At 36.6% G+C, this 13,745-nt stretch overlaps 1 protein-coding gene across 1 annotated transcript; it reads right to left on the bottom strand.

Annotated features, from left to right (window-relative positions):
• Nucleotides 1-2,784: 2,784 nt before the first annotated feature.
• On the bottom strand, nucleotides 2,785-4,204 carry LOC122301718. Its single transcript, XM_043113107.1, has 3 exons — nucleotides 3,356-4,204; nucleotides 3,082-3,307; nucleotides 2,785-2,858 (listed from the first exon to the last, which is right to left on the bottom strand). The coding sequence occupies exons 1-3, from the start codon at nucleotides 4,202-4,204 to the stop codon at nucleotides 2,785-2,787; spliced, it is 1,149 nt and encodes a 382-aa protein (XP_042969041.1).
• Between the last annotated feature and the right edge of the window lie 9,541 nt (nucleotides 4,205-13,745).

Raw genomic sequence — 13,745 nt, 5'->3', positions numbered from 1 at the left:
TCAGAAAATCCAAAAATCACATGCTATGAAATAGACTTGTTGAGTTTAAGAACACTAGAGATAGATTAATCTGAATTTTGTATCAACTGAGAGATTTATACACAATTTAGTTAATCAACCAAGGGAATTATATGTAACAAAGCTTGCTTTCTTTCAAGTGCATGGAAATGGGGTTAGAATTCCAAGATCGACTACCAAGAGACATTAACAGTTTCAATCACAACAACCAATCTGAGAAAACCACATGGTCTTACTCTAATTCAAAACCATTGTAGTGGCGGCTTTCACGCTATTACACTTTGAAAGGCGCCTACTTTTTTTTGTAAGGACCCCGGTAATAGGCAGCCTTTTCCACTACACAAACGTAATTTTTGTTGTTTTATGTTTTTAGATTTCCTAGTGGGGGAATCGGACCTATGAATGTGCGCCTATCCACACTTTCACAAGTTAGCCCTTACCACTAGTCTACCTAAAGGATTTTATTTTTTATTTTTTATTTTTTATTTTTTTTATTTTTTTGATCCCTGGCTTGTCCCTTTTTTTCATTTAATTCATTTCAGATCTCTTCCTAAGCCATTAGGATATGGTTCATTAGAGTCTCAAACAATTGAAGTGTAAATCAATCAACAATGACTCGATGTAGTCTTTTTAGGCCTTTCGGGTATGTGTTGTGTGTGTTTTAGCAAAACTTTTAACATCTTTCCCTTGGTTTAACAACTAAATAAAATGGATAAGTCTCTCTTTTGACATATACTCATATTTGCACTACATTCCACATGTTCCATGACCTCAACAAATCTTTTTTTTTTTTAAACACATTTTTAACAAAATTTTAACACATTTTTAACAGAAAACCCTCCCCCCAACTAAATGTGACATTGTCCTCAATGTTCAGCAATTGAATATTCGATGATGTATGTTATACAGACATGAATTGGAGCAAGATAAACACTGTAGAACATATATTGAGACGAAAATGATTAAATAGAGAGGAAAAGAAGTTCACCTGAGATATTCGAACGTACACAAGGAGTAGATTTCTGTCAAAGTTAAAAACACAAAAAGCAAAAGAAAGAAAAACAAAACAAACGAAATGCAAAATGCAAAAAGCAAGCAGGATCCTCCAGAGTAGTGGACTCAAAACAAAATAAACAAAATGCAAAACAAGCAAGAATTTTTTTTTTTTTTTACATAAACTTGAGGTTCTTAGCCTCCTGTTTGAGACGCTCATTCTCTTCATACAATATCATGTCATTCCTATCCATGGGAACTGGCAAGCGGAATGAAGAATCTAATAGAGATTTCAACTGTTTATTCTTCTGCCGAATGATTCCTTCCCTTGTGTGAGACTCTTGAACAATTCGTTGAAGTACAACAATTTGTTCTTTAAGCCTTTCAACCTCATGGTTTTTGGCTTGTACCCGCTGGGAAAAAGTAACAATGGAGGATGAGTAGCGAGTCCCAAGACTCACCAAGTCATAGATAGCATCGGAGTCTGACTTATTAGCCATACTATTATTCTCTTGTTGCAACATGGCACCAATGGTAGTTGCAGAAAGGACAGGAGGTTGAGATGCAGAATGCCTCATGGATGGATCTAGAGAAATTTTAGAAGAATGAGCCATTGACAAAGGAATAGAAGGCTTAAAACGATAATGTTGACAGAATGCAGATGAGTTATAGAGATGAGAAGAAAACTTGATGCGGATTGGATGAACTTCAGGACTGATTTTATAGAGATAGCATAAAGAACCAGACGAGCTATCATCCAAGTCAAAGAGTAATGTGATTTTTTTTCGGTGAAAATGACATTTCTTAGAAACTCGGAGCCTTCAATCTCGTTTGTCAACAACATCAGGCGATTTTTTTCAAATCTCCAGCTACACTTGTCAGGTCACGGACGGATCCAATTTTTTTTTATTTTATTTTTATTATTATTATTATTATTATTATATATATTTTATTTGGATCACTTTCCAGCATGTAAAATTCAAGAATGAGAGATTTAATCTGCTTTCAACTCATTACTAACACTCCCCCCAAAGTGGACCAACATAAGTGTAAGGCATGCAAACAGAGAAATAAATTCTCTTCCACCCCCCAACTAGATTGTAGCATTGTCCTCAATGGTGCAAGAGAAACGAAATAATTTACACAAAGAGAGCAGTTAAGGGGCAAAACAACTAAAAGAAGAACCGAAAATTCAAAGAAAAACTGAAGGAAAGAGGAAAATGAAGTACCTGGATAGCTTTGAAAGGAATGCAACCAAAAAAAATAAAAATAAAAATTGAAGAACAAAAGACAATAATGAAAAAAAAAATGGATAGATCAAGAACCATCAATTAGGATCAAGCAAATGCAAAGTAAGTTCTTCAGGTGCAACCTCAATAGCACCATGAGGGAAAACTGTTTTAACCAAATAAGGCCCACTCCATCGAAACCTTAACTTACCAGGATCAAAAATCTTACTTTGGATGTGTTTGTTGGCTAAACATCTTCGAAACATTTGGTCAGAGCAATATTTAAACAAGTGAAGGTCATCATAAAAAAAATTATTCAACCTCAGATTTGAATTTTTGAGTGTCCTGAGTGCTCCAATGAGATGGTGTCTGTTATCTGAAGATGGTTTTATAGGTGCTGCCCAAGGTGGCAACTTTGCAAACATTGGTTGCCAAGGCACCCCATGCCCGGTTCCTGCGAAAGAAACATTAGAAGTATCATCAAGTATATTTACATCACTTAGCACACTTTCTAATGACAAATGTAAATCAGTAGAAGGAAGATTCAAGTGAAAGTCCTCATCAAGGATATTTTCCAGCAAATTAACTTCCTTAACTTCTTCTTAATCCTGAGGTTGCCTGAAAGTATTAAAGATATTCAGCTCCAATGTCATGTTTCCAAAACTCAATTTCAAAATTCCACTTCTACAATTAATTAATGCATTAGATGTAGCAAGAAATGGTCTACCAAGAATTACAGGAGCTTGGAAAGTAGATGGATTTGACAAGTTCATATCAAGCACCACAAAATCCACAGGATAGTAAAATTTATCAACTTGAACCAAAACATCCTCAACTATACCCCTAGGCATTTTTATTGATCTATCAGCAAGTTGCAGAATGATAGGTGTGGATTTCAGTTCACCTAAACCAAGCTGTTCATACACAGTGTAAGGCAATAAATTGACACTTGAACCAAGATCCAACAAAGCGTGACCAATTTTTGAATTTTCGATTACACAAGCAATTGTAGGTGCTCCAGGGTCCTTGTATTTAGGTGGTGTATTACTCTGAATGATAGCACTAACCTGCTCAGTAAGGAAAGCTTTCTTTTGCACATTCAACTTTCTTTTCACAGTGCATAGATCCTTTAAAAATTTTGCATAGGCAGGAATTTGCTGAATAGCATCTAACAAAGGGATGTTAATCCTAACTTGCCTAAAATCCTCAAGAATTTCAGCAAGATGCTTATCTTTATGCAACGGAACTAATCGCTGAGGAAAAGGAGCAGGTATAGGACAATGAATTTTCTCATGCACATCAGAAACATGCTCTCCATCTTTATTAGAAGGGTTAGAGACCTTACCAGAATTGTATGGCTCATGTGCTGGAATGTCTACCACCTTACCGCTTCTTAAAGTAGTCATCGCTTTGACCGACTTTAAGTCAGGATCCTCAATTATTGCTTGCACTTGATGAGGCTGCCCTTGTGGATTTGGTTGTGACTGTACAGGAAATTTACCCTTCTCTTGGGTACTTAAAGATGTAGTCAACCTTGTGAGGGAACTCCGTATGTCATTAATTGCCAATGAATTCTGATTGTTGAGTGTTGCTTGACCTTGCATGAACTGTTGAAGTGTCACACTCAGCTGCTGAACCGTATCTTCAAGTCCCTTCTTTTGCATTGGAGGTGCTTGAATTGCCAGTTGAGAGGGCCCTGGGGCCAAGGTTGCTGGAGTTACATGTTGGTCACCCCTCCAACTGAGATTTGGGTGGCTCCTCCATCCTGGATTATAAGAATTAGAGTAAGGACCAGAATATGGTTTATGTATCATGTTTACAGCATTAGATTGGTCCAACAATACTTCCTTGAAAGCAGGGATCGTGGGACATTCATTAGTTGAATGCTCATGATCCTCACATATGCCACACTTCTCAGAAAATTTAGGGATAACATGCACTTCATTTACTTTCTTCAATTCCATGGCTTCTACTTTTCTAGACAGCAAGGTTAATTTAGCACGCAAATCATCATCTTCATTTACAATATATTTTCCATGACTAGACTCAACCTGCCTAGACCTATCATGCACATCAGTTGTGTCCCAAGATTGGGCATTTTCAGCAAGATAATCAAAATATTCAAATGCCTCCTCAGGCTCTTTGTCAAAAAATTCTCCATTACACATGGTTTGTACAAATTGGCGCATTTTAGGTGTCAAACTTTCATAAAAAAAACTAATCACACGCCAATGTTCATAACCATGGTGTGGACATGAATCTAATAGATCTTTGAACCTTTCCCAATATTGATAAAAAGTTTCAGAATCCTTTTGAGAAAAATTCATGATTTGTCTTTTCAAAGCATTTGTCCTATGTATTGGGAAGAATTTTTTTCAAAAATCCTGCTTGCATCTCTTGCCATGTACCTATGGTTCTAGGTCTCAATGAATTCAACCATGTTTTAGCTTTATCTTTTAAAGAAAATGGGAACAACTTAAGCCTTATAACCTCCTTAGTGCAAGTCCGGTCCATGAATGTAGAACAAACCTCTTCAAACTCTTTGATATGCAAATAAGGGTTCTCAGAATCCATGCCATGAAAATGTGGAATTAATGGAATAATTCCAGGTTTGAAATTAAAATTGTTTGCATTCAAAGGTTGAATTATGCATGAGGGTGTGCTAGTTCTAACAGGCTGAAGATATTCTCGAAGTGTCCTGTTTGGATTCTCCACTCCCCTATCATGATGCTCATTTTCAGCCATGATGTTATCAGTGTCTGATGATAATTCAACAGAAAATGATGCAGAGCTAAAAGATGTCAATGATTCTGTCCTAAACAGTCGAGATGTATGGTCTCTAGTCCAACCAGTCATACAAACAGGAGCAGAAAATCAAAGACTATGAAGAATAAACAGAGAGAAGGGAAAAAGATTAGATGTCACCCAGGCTGTGAAGAGATTCACAGCTCCACAAACGTCCTCTCAGCAGTAGAGGAATGCTCTAATAAACACCAGTTGTCCCCGGCAACGGCGCCAAAAACTTGACTCGGTTTCGAATATGCTTCCAAGTGTAGAAGTGTCAAGTTGTATCAAGGATAAGTCCAGGATTGTATTCCACAGGGACAATGGGTTATCAAAGCGTATAAAAGATTTGTAAGAATCAAGTGAATCGAGTATGAGAGATGAAAATAAAATTAAAATGCAATGTAAAAAAAAGAATCGAAATTGAAATTAGAGTTTCTAAAAAAAAACAAATTAACGAACACTTGGGTTGGGTTTGGGACTCTCTTTATTTTGGATTCTAGATAATTTTCTCGATTAACAACCCAATCAAGGCATTGATAATCGGAAGATAAAAAGGTTAAGCTCAAGTTTTTGCAATATTTTCCTAAGGGATTTTCTATTTTACTAGCTGAACACACATTAACAAACAAACGAGAGAAGCCTTGATAATTTTCAAGCTTTTGATGTGCCTTACGTCAACAACAAAACAAGAGCAAGAGTTTCAATCTATTTTCAATTTAATTCCAACTAGTAACTTAGTGAAATCAACATTATCAACAAAATATTGCATCGATCTAAAATCCAAAACAAATCACGTCCCATTCCACCACCCAAGCTTAAGAAATTAGCTACGCATAATATTTCTAACAATAAAAAGTAATCTAAATAAACTCATGTTAAAAATTAAAGAAATTACTAACATAGAATAAATTTTAAAATGCAAAATAGATGATCTATATTAAAAAAAACAGCAATTCAAATGGTCAAAGCTCAAAGAAATAAAACTAATCAAAACTAACTAAATGAATAGAACTTAAGAAAATTAAATGAAACTTAACGCTGCCCAAAGGAAACGAAAGGAAGAAGAAAAAAAAGAAAAAAAAAACTCCGACTAAGCTACTGCTTAACAGAAAGTAAATTAAAAATTGAAAACTTAAGGCACTCTAATGTAAATGACAGCAAAAGTACCAACGAGAAACTCCAGACGCCGAAAACGAAAAGAGATCAAGATGCTCCAAGCTACAACCGAACAGAAAACTAAAAACTTAAATTCTTGTTATGCAAAAACTGAACGAAAAGCAAAGAAAACTTCAAGCTAAGCTACTGAACTGTAGCCGAAAGAAAGAAGAAAAAAAATAATCACCTAAGCTGCTGCACTCCTCGTCCGCTTCCAAACGAAAAAGAAAAAAAAGTAAACAAAAACTGCTCCCCAAAAACTCCAGCTCCTGCTGCTGTCAAACTGAAAGCAAGAAGAAAAAAAATGAAAGATAAAAGTCAAGAAAAACAGCTGCTTGCCCCCTTGCTTTTCTTCCAAACCGAAAACTCCCAGTTGAAAAGTAAAGGCAGCCCATGTGATTTCTTGCTGTCTGACTTTTCTGCATTGTGTGATGTTGTATGAGTGCTGTCCATGTGTGTTGCATGTTTGACCGAAGGCTGCTGTACATGTGATTTTTTTCCAGCGTGATTGTCTGCTGCTTTGAAGGATTTTTCTGCTGCTGTACATGTGCTTTTCCTTCAGCGTGTTCATTGCATGTGTGAGTTTTTCTGCATGTGCTGTGTTGCATCGTGTGTGAGTCCAAATACTCTTCTGCTGATCATGTGATTTTTCTATTCTGCATGTGCTGTCATGTGATTTTTCTGTTCTACATGTGCTGTCCATGTGATGAATGGTCTGCATATTTGCTGTCATGTGGTCCGAATGCTTTCTGCACTGCATGTGCATGTGTTGGTTTGTAGGTCCACATTTTCTGCATCTGTTTTTCTGCATCTGTTTTTCTACATGTGTTTTTCTGCATCTGTTTTTCTGCATGTTGGTCTGAATGGTCTGCTGTTGGCGTCCGAATGATCTGCATGTGTTGAAGATTTTTCTGCAAGTGCTGTGAGTGTTCTGCTGGTGCTGTCCGAATGTTTGGTCTACATGTGTGCATTCACACTCGAATGATGTTGTGTATTGCCCAAACTATCCCTGTTATGAGAGGAATAAAAATGAAATATTTATTTTCATGTGAAACAATTGCATTATAAATCTTTTTAAGCACCAAAATACTAGAATTTATCAATTGACTCAAGTAATGTGATCTATTGCATAATTAAGTACTTAAATCATTTTTTATTAAACAATTTGTTCGCTTAAGTAAATTAATCATGCAATTTTAGCGCTTCATCATTGTCATCATCCGGACGTCTCGATTTTCCCGTGTCTGTATGTGGGGATTTGGGGGCGTCACATTCTCTCTTATGATTGTCATAACTCTTCTATCCATCATGAGCTATCACTTATTCTAACTATAAATAAAAGGATTTGTTCCTACTGTTCACATAAATCCTCAAGACCAAGATTTTACTCCCCATATAATAGTCTCCAAAAGAAGATCGATCTACGTATCCATAAAGATAGTGTTTCGCCAGAAACCATTAACTGGCAGCGTAGTAAAACTATTATCATAAATGAATCCTACTCAGGCCAAAGCTTCTCATAATCAATTTACTCTTCCAAACACAAATTCCATTGTATTTTTAGAATCAAAGCAATTCTCCAAATATGTGGGATACCATTCATCAACCTTAAATATCATTTCTCATATTACTTAAAAGAATTATATATCTACATTGGTATGAATAATAATATTTCTAATGAGAATTGTTACTCTTACCACCAGGGTAACAATTCGGAGTCCTAACTGAATTCTCATGCGCTACCACAATCACTAAAAACAAGGACTCATTTGAATCAAACAGTGTACAATTTACCAACCCCAATGACTTGACATACTCCAAAATAACAATAATGCAATACTACCATCAATTGCAATCAAATCAACCTTAACTATGTTTAACCACACATAGGTCCTAGTCAAAATACCAGTGACGACACCAGCTCTTGCAGTTCCTAGGGCGTAAGCATCTACGTCTCTCTAAGTGACGGCATACACTCTAATGGGTATGTGCACTTGCCGTAGTTGTTGATGTCTAAGCACGTTGGTCAGCAAACGTACCGCCTCAGCTAATCCTCCATCCATTGGGGGATTCTGATCCTCTTGATTGTTCTCTCTCTTAGGATTCCGAGCTATTCTACCACGAGTCATATGTTCCTTCTTGAAACACACGAGTACACATTAAAACCAGAAACTACCTCTCATACCTTATGAAATTCAAGCCTAATGACGACTAAAATTTCAAGCCTAATATTTGGTGCATATCCTAAGGACATGTGGATTTATAACCCAGAGACGTATTGCTCTGATACCACCTTGTGACGCCCCCAAATTCCGTTTGGGATCGGATAGACATTTGAAGCATCAAGGCATGCAACACAAGGTTACCTGCCCCCGTTCTTGACATATAAAATGCAATGTTCCTAACATGCATCTAACATTATGCAATATTCGCATCGGATAAATTTTTTTCTTTAGCAAGTTTCAGAGTAGAAAATATCCCAAATGCTTAAAACATACTTCATACATAAAGACCCATTGAACAACTATGATCACAACACCAGTCCAAAATGATTATGATCCAAAAAAGTACTGGAGATGCAACTTCATCGTACAAGTAGTAATTTACGTTAACTACTATATTAACATTGACGCCGCACCGTCACTCAGTCAACTGTGTCTAGTTGGTCAGCTCCTAATTCTCCTTCAGGTCCTGTAACAAGATCTACCATTCAAGGGGAATGGTAGTTGGGACTACCACAGTGAGATTTGATTACAAATCTCAGTAAGTTAACAAAAAAACCTCCACACAGGCTAATGATGCATGGATGACAGTAAAAGCATGAATGCATAATCAAATTCATAAGTAATTAAAGCATAACTTGACGTACAACATAGCATAACTGACATAACTTAAATTGAAACGTGAATTGAACTTGACTTGACATGAACTTGATCTGAAACTTGACTTAATATGATCTTACTCTGAAACTTGACTTAACATGAACTTATTCTGAAACTTGACTTAACATAAACGTGATCTGAAACTTATTCTTTAACTGCTTAAATACATACTCCACAGTTGTTGTGGCCCCACGTATTCTACGTGTCACAATTGCTGTGTCTCACGTAGTGTATGCATCACAATTGTTGTGACCCCATACATAAGTAATCAAAGCATAACTTGACGTACAACATAGCATAACTGACATAACTTAAAAATTGAAATGTGAACTGAACTTGAACATGAACATAATATGTACGTGAACATAACATGACATAACATAAACTTGATCTGAAACTTATTCTTTAACTGCTTAAATACATACTCCACAGTTGTTGTGGCCCCATGTATTCTACGTGTCACAATTATTGTGTCTCACATAGTGTATGCATCACAATTGTTGTGACCCCATACTTCGTGTGCCACAGCTGTTGTGGACCCCACGAAACTGAATGTAACTCAACTTCTTGGGTGCTACATGGGTCCCCTAGAGCCATGTGTCCCTATCGATTACTGCATCACAACATAGGTATCTGAACGAGCTGTGAGTGCGTTAATACATACTCCACAGTTGTTGTGGCCCCATGTATTCTACATGTCACAATTGATGTGTCTCACGCAATGTATGCGTCACAATTACTGTGACCCCATACTTCGTGTGCCACAGTTGTTGTGGACCCCACGAAACTGAATGTGGCTCCATCGGCATTAGTGCCTGGTGTGCTCCGGTGACCTGCTAGTTAGGTCCCCGCCCGCTACCCATTGACAGTATTTCGTCAAGTTAGGGATTTCACACCTATTTAAACACTCCAGCATGAACAAATGAGTTTCACTAGGATATTACCCCATCCTAGCACTTAGGGTCGTGATTGACATGAATAACTTGACTTGCCTGTACTCGAAATACAAATACTGTAATCAATGATTAGCCCCAAAGTGACCTTAAAAAATAAAATCACAGTTTCGAACTGGCGTTTCGTCCGAAAATATGAAAAAGAGTTATTGCGCCATAAGACCTTAAATAATCCACCGAGTCTAATGGCATAAACCATAACACATTCTGATACTTCTAACTATCTCCAATAATTAAAAACACACTTTTGATACCATAGTGAGTGATAACACTAACTATGTGGTTAGACTAAAACCTATATGATTAATAGATTCGTGAAAACTTATGGGGTCTTCACGAGGTTCCTAAAGCTAATAGAAATTTCACAATTGAATTTCTAGCGAGCTATTATAATGACTGTGCACAATGGTGAAACCGAGTGTATGTGGGTGTAGTGACCCATCGGGGGGAGAGAGAGAGAGAGAGAGAGAGAGAGAGAGGTAGGGGGAAAGGAGACCATGAGGTGGTGAAGCCGTTGGTGGTGTTTGGTGGCCATTTTGGCCGTGTACGGCGGCTATAGGAGGAGGAAGCTGCCTTGGGTCTCACCATCAGTGTGGTTGAACTCACCGGTGGGAGAGGGAGTTGCCAGTGTTGGAGGTGGAGCTGGGCGACTGGTGGTGGCACCGGCTGGGAGGAAGGAAGGTTTTGGCTATGGAGAAGCCAAACGGTCAGGCTGGGAGAGAGGGAGAGGAGAGAGAAAGAGGAAAAGAAAAAGTGATGAGAAAAAGAGAGGGGCTTGGGTATTTAATCCAAGTCTTTCATTTCGAGATTTTCAAAACAATCTATCGGTGAGTTTAAAAACTGATTTGAAAATGTGTAAGTGTTTTATTTAAAATAAAACACTGAGAGGAATTAAGATAGAACAATATTTTATAAACTAAAGTTTATAAAATAATATTCCTTCATCATTATTTAAAATGATGAAGTCTTGTTAATTATTCAAAGAGAATAGAATCATTTAAATTAATTTAGAGTTTTCAACGTAAAGTTAAACCTTGTAATATTTTTAAATAAATAAAATATTTAATTTAAATAATTTTTCACAATTCTAATATTTTTAGAGCTCATCAAAATATTATAATTGTGTCATTTAAAACAAGTTTAGTCCAATAACACATGAAATATCACATATAAATATTTCTAAAATATTTAAAATACGCGTAAGCTTTAAAATATCGAACTTGATTTAAAATCCGCTGAATATCTTTTAAGACACGCCATCGAGGCTCGGCACGTATATCGAAGCTCATAATTATAGAAGAAAGAAGGAGCGGGTTATCACACCATGATAGCTTATTCTTATCTCATGGGGTCATCATGATTGTGTAATCTTGTCTCATGGGGTTACTATGATGGTGTATTCTTATCTTATGGGGTTACCATGAAGTTGTATTCTTGTCTCATGGGGTTACCACGATAGTATAGTCATAATAAACTGAACAATAACTTAACTGCACGAGGATGTACATGAGACAAACATTTCATAACTTGACATGACATGTAACAGAAAACATTTCGTAATATAACATACTTGCAATAGTGAATTTTAAGTGATGATTGAGCTGAAATATTGAATATTTCATACATTTTAAACCAACATATTTTAATCATTTCCTGACATTATTATTAGTTTTAGATGGAAAAATGGTTAATAGCATAAATATGAGTTGTGATTTTTAATTGATTAATATCATGTTTATGCTTAATTTTATAACCTGTGATTTAATTGGACAATATTTCCTCACATGCATAACATATTTTTGATATTCAATTCTTCCTTTAAATTTATTTTTGACTTTCTACTTTATCATTTCTTTTCTTTATTTTGTTTTATTGGAGATATCATGGGAGCAAGTGGCACCTACACACATCATTTTTTACAGGAGAGAGGAGTTTGCTCTTTTGAGCTTTTGAGTAGAGAAAGATGCAAGGGACTTTTTCTCAGACAGGGGCACACGGAACATAGTTTGGGAAAGAAAGAGGGAGTTACGGCTAACTGGTTTCGAGAAAATGCAAGGAAAATATTATTCTTTAGCTACGGACGGAAGAAGGTAGCATAAACTGAAAAAAAGAAACAGCTGGACACTAAGAAAGAATAGATGAAAACTGAAGAAAAAAATCCTGGAGGAAAACACTAAAAAGGGATAGGTGAAAGAGAAGGCTATGGAGAGTTGTATTTTTCTGGGTTTTAAGGACAAGAGTGATTTATGGAGAGGAAAGAAGGAAAAAAAAAAAAGCTACTGGAGTTGGACTGATAGAGACGGAAAGACTTTGAAAAGAATGGAAGGTCTTTCATGGAGGAGATCTACGGACCGGAGGGCAGGCAGAATGTAAACCAAAAAAAGCGAGAGAGAAAAAAAAAGGATGGAGAGCTAAAATGGAAAGAAAAAAAGACTCACGCGGACGGAAAGAAGAAAAGACTTTGGAAGGACCAGGAGTTCGCTGGAGGCTGGAGAGGAGGTTTTTTCATTTTGGGGAGTACTGACTTATGGAGAGGTGGACCGAAGGAAAGACGGAGAGAGAGTAGGTTGGAAGAAAAGCTGGGACGCAACAAAAAGGTGGAAAGGAACAAAAAGGAAGACGTGCTATGGGGGACTGACGGGCGGAGTGATTATTTTTTTCTTCTTATTTTTTGTGGGGTTCAAGGAGGAGATTTTCAAGGGGGCTGTGAGAGCAAAAATGAAAAACTTACTCTCTCTCTATATATATATATACTTCTTACTGGCTGGACTTTCGGCCCTGTTTTTAGAGGGAAGAAACAGAGCAGTTTCTGGTCTGGAAGCTGGGTTCACGGCAAAAAGGAGCTGGTTCTTTTCTCAACATGGAGACACTGGTTCCTGAAAAAAAAAAAAAGGGTGTGCTTCGTTAGGGGGGGAGGTGACTATCATTTTTTTGGTTGGTTCTAGGGAACGCTGGTGGAGAGAGACACACTACAGCTGGAGACAACGCTGCACTTCGTGAAGGGAGTTTCATTTTTCCTGGCTTATAGAGCTTTTCGTTTTGGCTGAGCTTAGGAATACAGCTGGCTTGCTTGTTGAAAGGGAGACCTTTTTTGGGATTTTCTAGTGGGCGACGTGAGCAGGGTAGAGAGACAAGAGCAAGGGTGTTCTTTTTGGTTGTATTTTCTTTTCTCTTTTATTCTATGCAATCGGTTGTTTTCTGGTGTTTGATTAGTGTGTTTTATTTTAGTTTTCTGATGGAGAATATTTCTTTGATTTCCATGGCTCTTGTGATGAATATAATTGGCTAAATTTTTGCACTAAGGTTAGAAGTAAAGTTTAATGATTTAGATATTATTTTCGGATCAATATTGGAATTTATATTGTGAGTTTGGCCGATTCAATGGTTTTATTATTTGATATTTTGATTATCTATATATTTATCTTGATTCAATTCATGCCTGTATAGCATGGTTTTAAAACTAACACATTTTCAACAGAAAACCCTCCCTTCAACTATATGTAACATTGTCCTCAATATTCAGCAAATGAATGTTTGATGATGTATTGATCACAAAAGTGTACTCTAAATACCCTATTATTGGATTAAAATACTAAAATGTGAATAGAAATCATAAAAATTAATGTGTATAATTGAATTGAGTTTCTATTTACGTTGGGATACTCCTAAACAGTTTTTTTTTTTTATATTTAATTTCAGAGTTTATAAAAGAGCAAGTCAAAGCTCAG

Source organism: Carya illinoinensis, chromosome 2 (genome assembly GCF_018687715.1).
Source record: "Carya illinoinensis cultivar Pawnee chromosome 2, C.illinoinensisPawnee_v1, whole genome shotgun sequence".
NCBI classification, from domain to species: domain Eukaryota; kingdom Viridiplantae; phylum Streptophyta; class Magnoliopsida; order Fagales; family Juglandaceae; genus Carya; species Carya illinoinensis.
The sequence above is the reverse complement of the archived record's forward strand: the minus strand, read 5'-3'. Positions and strand labels throughout refer to the sequence as shown.

Coding starts and splice junctions, on each gene's coding strand:
- LOC122301718 (XM_043113107.1), bottom strand. CDS start 4,204: ATGGAATTGAAGAAAGTAAATGAAGTGCATGTTATCCCTAAATTTTCT. Junction 3,308..3,355: donor TTTTAAAGGATCTATGCACT/GTGAAAAGAAAG, acceptor CTTACTGAGCAG/GTTAGTGCTATCATTCAGAG. Junction 2,859..3,081: donor ATCAATAAAAATGCCTAGGG/GTATAGTTGAGG, acceptor TAATACTTTCAG/GCAACCTCAGGATTAAGAAG.